General features: G+C 41.7%; 1 protein-coding gene across 9 annotated transcripts in view; it reads left to right on the forward strand.

Moving 5' to 3' along the window:
• Positions 1–13629, forward strand: part of LOC119978749 (TOM1-like protein 2) — a 130989-nt gene that overhangs the window by 33581 nt on the left and 83779 nt on the right. For 8 of the 9 annotated variants that reach the window (XM_038820592.1, XM_038820589.1, XM_038820596.1 and 5 more), the window contains one exon: positions 11149–11233. In XM_038820592.1, the coding sequence (XP_038676520.1) occupies positions 11149–11233 (85 nt within the window). Of the gene's footprint in view, positions 1–9420; positions 9626–11148; positions 11234–13629 lie in introns of all 9 variants that reach the window. The other variant, XM_038820593.1, reaches the window with a different exon arrangement.

Below are 13629 nucleotides of genomic sequence, written 5' to 3' on the forward strand. Positions count from 1 at the left end.
CCCTTAGTGTCCTAATAGTAAGGTTAAGGGGGTGAGTTGTTGGGTCACGGGTATAGGGTGGATACGTGGGTTTGATACGTAGGGTGATCATTGCTCGGCACAACATCGAGGGCCGAAGGGCCTGTTCTGTGCTGTACTGTTCTATATTCTATGTTCTATGTCTTTGTTGTCTATAGACTTGATTTTTTTCAACACATTCAGGCTGGTCTCCCACATTCTACCCTCTAAGCATGAGGACATCCAAAACTCTGCTGCCCAAGTCTTCCTCGCAGCTACTCCTGATTTTTTTTTCCCCTTGGCGGCCCATCATCTGCAATCACTGATCTATATTGACTCCCAATCAAGCAATGTCTTAATTTTTTTACAACCTTTAGACTTATTTTCCGATCCCTCTATGACATCACCTCCTAATCTCTCTCATCTGCACCTCCAGCCCCACAACCCTTGGATATCTCTACTCTAATCCCCGCTTCTTGTGTATATGCAGTTTAAAATACCCAGTTTTTCTTTCCCTGAAATAAAGGGCAATCTAGTATGGCCAATCTTTGGGTTGTGGGGGTGAGACTCACGCAGGCACTGGGAGAATGTGCAAACTCCACACGGACAGTGACCCGGGGCCGTGATTGAACTCTGGTCCTTGGAGCCGTGATGCAGCAGTGCTATCCACTATGCCACCCCTTGTATATGCAATATTAAGTGCTGCTGTATCAGTTGCATAGGCTCCAAGCTTTTGAATGCCTTCCCTACACTTCTCTGCCTCTCTATCCTGCTTTCCTTTTTGAGACACAGTACTTCAAATCTACATCTTCTGATCTAATATCTCCTGTAGAGTCTTGTATAAGTCCTGCTACAACAGTATAGGCTCATCTGACCTTGCTTATCTCCTGTATAGAACATACAGTGCATAAAGAGGCCATTCGGCCCATCGAGTCTGCACTGTCCCACTTACGCCCTCACTTCCACCCTATCCCCATAACCCACTAACCCCATCTAACCTTTTTGGTCACTAAGGGCAATTTATCATGGCCAATCCACCTAACCTGCCGTCTTTGGATTGTGGGAGGAAACTGGAGCACCAGGAGGAAACCCACGCAGACACAGGGAGAACATGCAGACTCCGCACAGACAGTGACCCAACGGGGAATCGAACCTGGGACCCTGGCGCTGTGAAGCCACAGTGCTATCCACTTGTGCTGCCCCTGTGCTACCAGGCTGCCCCTTGTGTAAGTCTTGCTACAACAGTACAGGGCTCACCAGAGTACTTTGTGCAGTTTTGGTTTCATTACTATTGGCAGCAGGTCAGAGGAGGTTCTCGAGACTAATACCTGGAATGAAGGGGCTGTCTTGAGGAAAGGTTGAGCAGGTTGGACCTATACGCATTTGATTTTAGAAGTATAAGAGGTGATCTTATTGAAACATAAGATTCTGAGGTGGTTTGACAGGATAACTGTTGAGTGGATGTTTTCTCGTTCTAGAGGAATCTAGAACCCGGGGGCGCAGTTTCAAAATAAGGCATCTTCCATTTGAGATGGGGATGGGAAATTTCTTCTGAGGGGTGTGAGTCTTTGGGTACTCTAAGCAGTGGAGGTGAATCATTGAATGTATGCAAGGTCTTGTTAGACATATTTTTGATCTATAAGTGTATCAAGATTGTGAGAGGGGGGGATACAGGTAGGAAATGGGAGTTAAGGCCACAATTGGATCAACCATGATCTATTGAATGTTGGAGCAGACTCAATGGGTCAAATGGCCTACTTTTCAGTTTCTCATGATCTTATGAAAATTGGCTGATTTGGGATTCAGGAATGGAAATTGAGTGATTAGCCATTTAGCAGGAATAGGATTGAAAGAACAGGAGGTGGATCTCTTGAAGATGAGGGGAGATAAACTGGAGAAAGATAAGAAAGAGGAGCATTTAACGTAAGTTAGAGGTGAGCAGTTAATGGAAGTTTGGCCAGATGGACTGGTGAAAGGGTGGGAAAGGACAGCTGATCAGATTGTCAGAAAAGTGGCATAATAATAATAATCGCTAATTATCACAAGTAGGCTTCAATGAAGTTACTGTGAAAAGCTCCTAGTCGCCACATTCCGGCGCCTGTTCGGGGAGGCCGGTACAGGAATTGAACCCGCGCTGCTGGCCTTGTTCTGCATTACAAGCCAGCTGTTTAGCCCACTGTGTTAAACAAGCCCCAGTCATGTATTGTTATTGGAGGGGAATGGGAGAGAGGGATTTAAGGTTTGTGGTAGAAAAAAGAAATTGGGGTTATCATTGCATTCTAGGATGATTTTGGAACAGTGAACAGTTTTGGCATACGAGCAGGGGATTTTAAATGGTTAATTCTGGCAGTGGATGGCTAAATCAGTTGCAAGTCATATCCTTTCAAGACTGGTTCCCTTGGCCTTAAGGGAATGGACCTATACCAGGGAGAGCAACCAGAGTGAAAGAGTGGAATAGTTTCGTCGGAGACTATGGCATCAAAGGTGGAGGGTATAATTGAGTAAAGCAGTAGTAGGACTGCAAAGACTGCATTAAAACAAATTCTCAACGCAATGATTCATGAGCAACTGAATTGTCTTGTCTGAATGGATTATGAATTAGATAGAAGGCAAGTGTGTAAATGTTTGATATTTAGCTTTATATCCATTATTTGTATTTTATTTCCACTTTTACATTAATAACATGTTCAATGTTAGAATGAATATCCAGAAAGCAGAGTAAAAATCCAGAAATCCTTAGAGATACGGACCCAGGAAGTGCAGAAGATTTTGGTTTAGATGGGCAGCATGGTCGGCACAGGCTTGGAGGGCCAAAGGGCCTGTTCCTGTGCTGTACTTTTCTTTGTTCTTTGTTCTCTTTGTTCTAATCCATAAATCTAATATACATATGTAATATAATTGGAACTGTTGGTACTTATTTTAATAGAGTAGTGGTATATGAAAATGATTTCTGCAATAATGAAAATCTGACTTTTTTTCAACTCACTCCCAATACTCTGAACAGTGACTCTACCTCCAACATTCCCAAACTTTACATATTGTGTACCCTCTTCCAGATCTGCAAGCCTCCCATATACCCCTACCAGCATAATTGTTTAATATTTTAATGCCCAAAATATACAAACTTTCATTTGGCTAGTGTGCAGTCAATTCCAGCCCCACTTGACCCGGAGTTGAAACACAATTGAAATGAACTGCCTGCCCAACAATTACAGTCACCAGGTTTGTACATTTAACACAATTTTATTAATAACAACTATAATTAGGCAACAAATACAACTGTTTAACTATTATTTAATTCCTAATCCCTTCTTCACTGATATATATTTCATCATACATGCACACATGATTTAGGGCAGCACGGTAGCATGGTGGTTAGCATAAATGCTTCACAGCTCCAGGGTCCCAGGTTCGGTTCCCGGCTGGGTCACTGTCTGTGTGGAGTCTGCACGTCCTCCCCGTGTGTGCGTGGGTTTCCTCCGGGTGCTCCGGTTTCCTCCCACAGTCCAAAGATGTGCGGGTTAGGTGGATTGGCCATGCTAAATTGCCCGTAGTGTCCTTAAAAGTAAGGTTAAGGGTGTGGGGGGTTGTTGGGTTACGGGTATAGGGTGGATACATGGGTTTGAGTAGGGTGATCATTGCTCGGCACAACATCGAGGGCCGAAGGGCCTGTTCTGTGCTGTACTGTTCTATGTTCTATGACAGACAAACACCGAGGGCAAAGAGGGCTGGAAAGAAAAGTAATACATGTTTTGTTTACTACTCGCTGCCATATTTCAGGTAATCCTGGGCTAATCACTCCCAACACAATTTGTATGCTTTCATTGCCAGTTTTAAGTAAGAAAATCCATTTGGACCTTTCACTTTATTCAAGGTTGCAAATTCCTCCGATCTCTCTTTTTCTCTCTCTCTCTCTCTCTCTCTCTCTCTCTCGGGTGCCAGAAAGTCTGAGGTCTTGTTTTAAAAATCTAAATCTTGATAGCACAACAGTGTATTATCTTGCAACCTTTGAGTTCTTCACTTCCTCTGCTCTGCTCTATGTCCATTAAATATCCATGGATCAAGAAATGATAACGACAAAATGAAATAAATGGGGAAATAAGGAAATCAATAGGAAGGGTTCTTACGACATATACAACTTAGACAATGGCTTAAGGAGGAATTTGCCACATGAATGCAAGCTTTTATTTGAATTTCATTTATCAGGTCACTAATATTCACTAATTGCCTTTTCAAATGTTGATACCATCATGCACACATTTATATAAGATGTAAAGGGTATATTTTGGGAATGTTAAATGATGTGTAGATTTTCTCATTCTGGTGTAGATTTTTTTTCTTTAAAAGTATGAAAGCTCGGAATTTCTTACTAAATTGCTGAAGTCTCCCGGCCTGCATTGTGGCACTGGAAAATATCATGCCTTGCTGGCTCCTTGTACCAATCAGGGACCGTGGAAGAATTTTTAGGTTGTAGAGACTCACCACAGAATCGGATGCAGGGGGCTAACAGAGCCTGTCAATTGGCACAATGGTCTCCCAGAGTCACTATTTACTGGTTACTATCTGCAGCTTGGAGCAGTTGACATTCCCTTCCTTTGCCAGACCCCACAAACCCATTTCCAGCTGGGGTTGGCCAGCAGTTGGCAGCTTATTGCACTTAGCCTGGCAACGACCCAGTAAGTTCAGGTGATGGTTAGACTTTAAATCCACCTTAAGACGGTTCCTTCTGCTTACCCCCTCAAGAAATGTTGGGACATGGGAAATGTTGACATGGGAAACTAAAAGTATACGAAGAGGGTAAAAAGTACAGTGCCCTAGTGGAGGCAGTAGATATGGCATTTTTATATCCACTGAAATTTTAAATGGAGCAAGGTATTTGGGAACAGTACCTATAGAGTTCCACATCCTTTGGAAGAATGTTCATGCTACAAAATGCGTCAATGAAAGAGAGACTACAGAAATGTTGGGTATATATTTACCAGAAATTGGAAGCCCCTGTTCAAGAACACCAGAGGTAAGAAGATTAGAAAATGAGTGAAAAATGGGAGATGAGTAAGGGAACATAATTTCACCTTTTATCAACAGACCTATTCTGTCATGAATTTTAAGTTCCAACAGTAAAGGGGCCGGCACAGTGGTGCAGTGGTTAGCACTGCTGCCTCACTGCACTGAGGACCCGGTTTTGATTCTAACCCCTGTTCACCTGTCCAAGCTCCACACGAGCTTGCACATTCTCCCCGTGTCTGTGTGGGCCTCACCCCCCACAACCCAAAAAGATGTGCAGGGTAGGTAGATTGGCCACGCTAAATTGCCCCTTAATTGGAAAAAAATAATTGGGTACTCTAAATTATTATTTTTTTTAAGTTCCTATAATTAGAACTAGGAGCAAATCTTGACTTCATCTCCAAGCTTACTTCAACAAAAACAGTGCTACCCGTATCCCGTTTATATATCAGTGCAGTCTGTAAAACAATTAAAAATTTTGCAACAGTAGTGAACTCGCCAACATTGAGGGCATTTAAAAATTTATTGGACAAGCATATGGATGATAAGGGCATAGTGTAGGTTAGATGGCCTTTAGTTTTTTTTTTTCCATGTCGGTGCAACATCGAGGGCCGAAGGGCCTGTACTGCGCTGTATCGTTCTATGTTCTATGTTCTAACTCCAGTTCCAACTTGAGTACGGGGGAACATTAACTCTTCCATAACAGATTCCTCCTCTTAAAATATATATTTTTAAAATGTTGACAAATTACAATATAACAAATAGATGTTTTTATTTTTTTCTTCAGGAAATGCAACCTATTCCCCCTTTTCTCATTCACATATCTTTTCCTTTATTGGAAAAAATGCTCCTCTATAATATTTTCTAATAATCTCTTTTGAGCTAGCCCTTCTTTTCATCAGTCAGAAAATTGTAACTGTTATCAACCCACTTGATCTTGTGAACTTCCCTGTGCTCTAGCATCTGTTTTAGGCTCGTTATGTCAATCGGTAGTCTCTCTTTCATTGACATATCTGCCTCCACTAGGGCAATGTACTTTTTACCCTCTTTTTATCCCTTTAGTTTCCCATGTCAAAGGGCAACATTTACCTTTCTCCCCAGAAGAAAAATTATAAATCCTCCTGCACGCAAAGTCATCAGAGATTAGCATAAGATGCGTGACTACAAACAATCAGTTTCAGTTGTCTAATACCATGTAAGGATAGGAATTTCAAAACTTTAATATTGCTAATGTTTTTGATTGTTGATCACAATCAACTTTGTGGCTGTTCATTTTGGTGCTTGGTTCTAAAACCTCAACTGGCATCCAGTCTTGCTTGTCTGGCTAACCAATTCAGCTGCCCAATTAAACTTTGGAGTTCCTCTTTTTCCATTTTAGAAGCTGCTGTATCTTTTTGTGAGGCCCTACCATGGGTAATTGCGATGAGATTAAAATTCTCCAAGTAAAACTGCTGATGTAGAATGACACGCAAACCGCTCTGCCCTATTTTTCACCCAATGTATGCTCCAGTGGCCTGATTTCCAGTCTTCAACTCTGTTTTCAACCCATTAATAACAGTATTTTCAAATTCGCTACTACCATCCTACAAAAAAAAATCACCTACATGCATCCTGAAGATGCCTGAAAGTTTCCATCCATAGTGCCAATAAAACATTGCAGAGTCCGCATTCATCTGAAGACAGCCCAAATGTAATAAAACAAACCTCATTGAGAAATACCGAACTCTGAAGGCATCATTCAACCATATTAAACCATATTAAGTTACTTAAATTTTAAATTCTAGAGTACCATTTGCGTTTCGCACCACCTTGAGGACAAAGAAAAAATTATCTTTCAAGCTGATGTCCCTATAGGAGCAGCTTCAATATCTATCGACTTGCATTTGTGGCTAACGGAGCCAAGAAGCTCTTCAAAATAACCTTTCCTGTCGTCTGTGAATCTACCCTTACATCTTGGTCACCCAAGTTTTATTCAAAACCTTATGCCATCAGCCTGGCATCGGCCTTGTACGTTCCATCAGGGAACACCTTTTCTGTGCATATCCATCTGAGATAGAACTAATTGTCCCCGATCTGGGCCTCCATGTACACTCCAAATTCTTAACTTTGCAATATTTGCTGTTTTGCAACATATTATTAATTTACTATCTAATTTGTTGGAAGCCACTCAGACATCTCTATCATATTGTGGCATTCTTAGTCTGTACCATATTTCTTGACTTTGTTAAGCTGTGCCCTCTATCCTGCCTTGTATCTTGTTCCGGACTGCTACTGCATTCTCCCCTTCCAATGATGAGATGTTCTTTCAACAAACAATTTTATTGAGGTTTTTTTTGGCATTACAGATTACAGAAATATGCAAACAACAACAGAAAACGAACACTTCAACCAAACCATCGTGCACACAACCGCTCCTCTCCCATAAACACTGCCTGCCTATTTGTCCCTCCTACTCTACTCTAACGTCCCCAGCACCCCCCTGCTGACATTCAATCTCCCACGAAGAAGTCGATGAATGGTTGCATCCTTCGGGCGAACCCCAGTACAGATCCTCTCACGGCGAGCTTGATTTTTTTCCATACCTAGAAAACTCAACACGTCCGAAAGCCATAGTTCGGTCTTCGGGGGTTTTGAGTCCCTCCATGCCAGCAGTATTCGTCACCGGGCTATTAAGGAAGCAAAGGCCAGAACATTGGCCTCTTTCTCCCCCTGGACTCCCGAGTCTTCCAAAACCCTGAAAATTGCCACCCCTGGACTCATCACCACCCTTGTTTTCAGCACCCGGGACATGACCCCCGTAAATCCCTCCCAATACCCCTAAGCTTAGGGCATGTCCAAAACATGTGTACGTGGATCGCTGGTCCTCCCGCGCATCTAGCGCACTTGTCCTCTACCTCAAAGAATTTGCTCATCCCAGCCACCGCCATGTGGGCCCGGTGAACGACCTTAAACTGAATCAGGCTGAGCCTGGCACATGTGTTCTGGATCTTTTTCAATGGACATGTTCGCTGCCAGACCTACTGCCCAAACTGACACCTTTTCTGTGCTCTCCGTTTTTGTACTTCATATTCCCAATCCATGAGCCTATCCTCCCCTTTATCTTGTACGTTCACCCAGTTTTCCTATTTTTCGGTGGTCATACCTGCTCTACCAATGATAGTTGTGTCTTTTCACTGACTTTCCCTTCTGGCAAGTATGTCACTTTAGTACCAATATTTAGCAGTTGCTCTTTGGGACAAATAGCCTCATCCGGTTCCTCAGAATTACGCTTCAGATATCCTGTCAAATTCGGTGATCTGGTGGGCATAATTCTGTAGCATATGTGAATGAGAAGAACCTGGTCCCTCAGCATGTTCAATAACCCGTTTTGAATCAAAATCAAATCTTGTGCCCACTAATCTTGGCGAGTGTACCTAAACAGTCTGGTTTCCATGCTGCAAAGTTGTTTTACCCCTGTTACTAATGGACTTTCTGTCCTCCTCCGCCCATTACCTGCTCCAACTGACTAAACCTACTTGCCAAGTCTACAAAGTGTGTAAAATGAAAGTCTTACTTTCTTTATCCCACACCTTAAGATCCATAGCCAGAACTTAATTAAAATCTGTCACGAAGGGTATACTCCGTTCGCGATGGTGATCTTGTGTATTTTTTCACTAAGGGTATACTCCGGTCACGAAGGTGATCTTGTATAATGTTTTCATGTATCACATCTTTCACTTATCTGTTCTAAAAGTTTGGTATATTCTTCATCTCTTATACTCGCAACCCTTTTAAGTGCCCAATTCTTTTCCAATTAAGGGGCAATCTACCTACATTTTTGGCTTCTGGGGGTGAGACCCATGCAGACACTGGGAGAATGTTCAAAGTCCACACGGACCGTGACCTGAGGGCGGGATCGAACCCGGGTCCTGAGTTATACTCGTGACTCAGAACAAAATCTTTTATCTTTGGGTAGACAGATGGATAAATTGTTGATGCAACTTCAACACAATCAACTTTTTGTTTTCTATACTCCTGGACTGCATGGTAGCACAGTGGTTAGCACTGTTGCTTCACAGTTCCAGGTTCGATTGCTGGCTGGGGCATTGTCTGCGGAGTTCTCATTGCCTGCATGGGTTTCCTCCGGGTCCTCCGGTTTCCTCCCACAGTCCAAAAATGTTGGGTGAGGTTATTGGGTTGCAGGGATAGGGTGGAGGTGTGGGCTTTAGTAGGGTGCTCTATTCAAGGGCTGGTGCAGAGTTGATGGGCCGAATGGCCTTCTTCTGCACTGTAAATTGTAAAATCTATTTTCTCTGATGCTAATAGTGTTTCCTTATGTTCTTTACAAGATTTGTTAATGGGATACAATAGTGTCCAGACTGTAAATTGTAAGTCCACAGTTTTTTCACATAGGATGACCTTGTTGTTTTCCATGTCAAGTTTCAGATGTACTTTCTTAATCGATGGTCAGCTCATTAATAAATGTATTTGACTGGATATGACATCTGTGCGAATAAAATGATTCCGTCCGGCAATTTTACAAGAATCACTACTCTTTGCTGCAATTAAAGGGTATTATCATCCCCAAATCTGAAACTCCTGAAACTTCCAACCTTGTTCTGATCTTTGTCACGAAAGATGCCAGGTAACATTTCAACCAGTCCATCCTACATACTGTAGATGTACATCCGCAGTCTAATACAGCACAATTAAAGGACTCTGCGACCAGCAATTTCATCACCGGATTGAAAGTTCTCGTTAAAATTTTCGATCACAGATGCACGTTTTCCCTGTATCTGCGTGTGCCTCACCCGCACAGCCCAAAGATGTGCAAGGTAGGTGGATTGGCCATGCTAAATTGCCCTTAATTTGAAATAATGAATTGGGTACTTTAAGTTTATTTGTAAAAAGCAGTGTACTGCATAATGGAATTTTGAATCGCACCTAAAATTGACCACTCCATGGGCATTTCTGGGGTTCATTTTTTGTTTGAAATTTTCTAATTAATTCCTCCTGCCATTATTGTTAAAAATGATTGTGCTCTTGTTTATAAATATTTTTTCACATTGACGCTTTCAGCCTGTTTCTAGACCATCCTGTTAACATTATGTCTTCCATGCTTTGATTGCCGATCAGCTCATTTGTGTCATGAAGGCTACCGGGAAGGAATACTTGCCCAAGAACCTTTTTTTTTAAGAGCATCTGACATCATTTCTAGCGGGGTGTGTCTTTCTGCGAATTTAACTGAGTCAAAACCAGAAGCCTATCCAGATTTGTAACTTTAGCACAGTCCAATAACTTGAACACCAGCACAGATTGTGGTATTCCTTGACTGAATTCTTGCAGCCATGTATATAGTCTGATAAGTTCCTTTTATGTACTCTGCTTTCGAGGTATCCTCCGACTTTCTAAATTTGTCAAAATCTGACCAAGCTTCATAAGCAGTTAATAAGTCATCCCTTTTGTAAATCTTATCCATGAAAGTTAATAATGTATCCAAACCTTCATCTGAGTTTAAATCCTGCAGCTTAAATTCTAAACAAAAACGTTTATCGTATTTTGCTTTCATACAGTAGTGAAAGTGCCACGGCCACTTCTTGTTCTTTCTTGACCAAGGACGTAACTCATATCCACATTGGTAACCTTGTTCTTCCATTGCTCGGAAAAGAATGGTTGGTAATCATACCCCAACACTCTGCCTGCTGATTCAGCCATTTATTTTCCAAGTTACTCCAAATTATTCTTCAGTTTAGAATTCAGAATATAGTCTTTAATCTGAAAAAAATATCAGTTTGCAATCTTATACCTTACAGGCAGTGACCATCCTCTGCTACTATTTTTGAGCTTTGATAGTATCTATAATAAGAACTAGGAACCAAGTCTTGACTTCTTCATTTCCCAAGTTTATTGTATTCAGTAGTCATTTCTCCAACAACAAACAATGTCATCTGTATCTTAATTTGAAGTGACAAGTGTATTACACCCAAACTGTCCTTTCAAATCAAAATCTTCTCCCTTCCCTTATCAGGCTGGCGGATTGACCTTTTGAGCATAGACAACCTTAAGACAAACACCGTTTTATTTACAGGCCTATTCTATTGACACTTTTTTTTAAAAAAACTAATGTGTTACACACACGCCCTACGTTTTGTTATCCTTTATTAACAGAACGAGCCACAGATGGATCCCTACAGACTGAAGACTGGACTCTGAATATGGAAATCTGTGATATTATTAATGAGACTGAAGAAGGGTAAGAATTAAATGGGTATAAAACTTTATGATCCTTTTGTGTATAGAACAGGAAAGAAAATTCTTGGCTATGAGTAACTATTTAGTAGAAGAAATGTACAATACATTACCCAAGTAAGATTATTTATTAACTGGCCTGATCTTTCTCATTTCTTCAAATACCTGATGAAAGTTGAAGGTGCTCCCACTCGTGTCCATTATTTCTTACTGTCTTCATGCTCTTTGTTGAGACCAGCAGCTCAAATACTTCATACCGTTGGGCCAGGGAGGTGGGGGTAGAGGCCACTGGTCGGAGAGGGAGGGAAAGTCAGGAACACTAGATTTGGAGTACCTTGTGCAGTATTGGTCACCGTTTATTTAAGTAAGGATGAAAATGCATTGGAAGCAGTTCAGAGAAGGTTTGACAGACTAATACCGGGAATGGATAGGTTGTTTTCTAAGGTTGGAATAGCTAGGTTGTTTAATCCACTGGAGTTTAGAAGAGTAGGGGATTACAGGGTGGCTGTGGAGAGGATGTTACTTGTGGGAAAATCTGAAAATAAAACAGCCCATTTTAAAACAGAGCTGAGGGAAAATTATTTTTCTCAGAGTACCGTGACTCTATGGAGCATTTTTTGCTGGAAAGGTGGTGGAAGCAGTCTTTGATATTTTTAAGGCAGAGGAGGATCGATTCTTGTTGAGCAAGGGGGTGGTTATTATAAGATCAGCTACTTTCTCCGGCTCCTCGTTCGTTTAACAGGAGAGACTGCAGGCCAAAGGGTCAAGGAGGAGGGGAGAATCATGGAGAAGGGAAAGGCTCTGGTAACAAGGTGAAATAATGCTTCTCACTGGTATAATCCCTCAAAACTATTTTTCTTTCTTGAATTTTTCCAATTAAGGTGCCAATCCACCTACCCTACACATCTTTGGGTTGTGGGGGTGAGACACAGACACAGGAGAATGTACAAACTCCATGTGGTCAGTGACCCGGGGCTGGTATCAAACCCAGTTGCTCGGTGCTGTGAGGCAGCAGTGCTAACCACTGGGCCAACGTGCCACCCTCCTCAAGATTATTTCGAATTGCCCTGAATTACTGTTACATTGTTTGCATACAGGAAAACGAAAATTACAAACAATAATAGAGCAACTCCGTTTGTCGTTCTGTCTTTCATTTCATTGCATGTTGATGGGATAGGTACCAACAGCAACAGAGACCCAGATTGCTTCTCAATTTCTTGAATTGAGCACATCTTTAGAATTACAATTTCCTCATTTTTAGAACCATCCCATTCGGGCTCACTGATAGAAATTGCAACTGGGTAAGGTACTACAGCACTATGCTTGTGCACGTATCATAAAAATTTTTAAAAGCTTTTTCTAAAATGTACTTCCTGTTGTTAAGAGCACAGCTGATGTTAAGTGCTTGGGTTTTTGCAAATCCCAGAAGGGAAGATTGAAATGCTAGCTCTCAACTGTATTTTACAATTTGGGATAATGTGAAAAAAGATGTGAAGACTCGTGAAGGATGTCCTAGTCGTTTGTGTGACGATTTTAAACTAAATATTTATTAAACAATTAGAAATGCACTTGACTGCTGTAATGGCTAACATAGTATCTTTAAAATTACCCTGTTCCAAATCTCTCTTTTCCTAACTTCAGAGATAAACTTCTCTAAACAACATCCCATAGGTTTTAAAACTATAGGCAAAATCGAGCAATAGTTACCATACCAGACACTTTTATCTATCGGGGTTGCTTCCGACTTAGGATAGAGCAAATGGTTTCTCAGACAGGCTTTTTTCCAAGCACAGCTTGTTGCGAGATGACACAGATTCCTGATGTGGGCTGAGTTCTCAAAACTGCTAGCTTGCATAGGGTGAACTTGCTCCTGCTATACTGGTTTCCCTTTTTACATAGAATTTACAGCGCAGAAGAAGGCCATACGGCCCATCGAGTCTGCACCGGCTCCTGGAAAGAGCACCCTACCCAAGGTTAACACCTCCACCCTAACCCCATAACCCAGTAACCCCACCCAACACAAAGGGCAATTTTGGACACTAAGGGCAATTTATCATGGCCAATCCCCTAACCTGCACATCTTTGGACTGTGGGAGGAAACCGGAGCACCCGGAGGAAACCCACGCACACACGGGGAGGATGTGCAGACTCCGCATAGACAGTGACCCAAGCTGGAATCGAACCTGGGACCCTGGAGCTGTGAAGCGATTGTGCTATCCACAATGCTACCGTGCTGCCCCTTTTGACCTTTCCTTATCTGAACTAATCTTTATTTTGTGAGTTCACCTTTTAGAATATAATTGTGAAATTCATACATCAATTCCTTTGAAGTTCTAACATCTTTACTTACACCTTTGACATTCTATCCTCTATTGTTACCAACTTGCCTTGGGTAAACAT

The sequence above is a fragment of the Scyliorhinus canicula genome, chromosome 15 (assembly GCF_902713615.1).
Source record: "Scyliorhinus canicula chromosome 15, sScyCan1.1, whole genome shotgun sequence".
Lineage (NCBI taxonomy): Eukaryota > Metazoa > Chordata > Chondrichthyes > Carcharhiniformes > Scyliorhinidae > Scyliorhinus > Scyliorhinus canicula.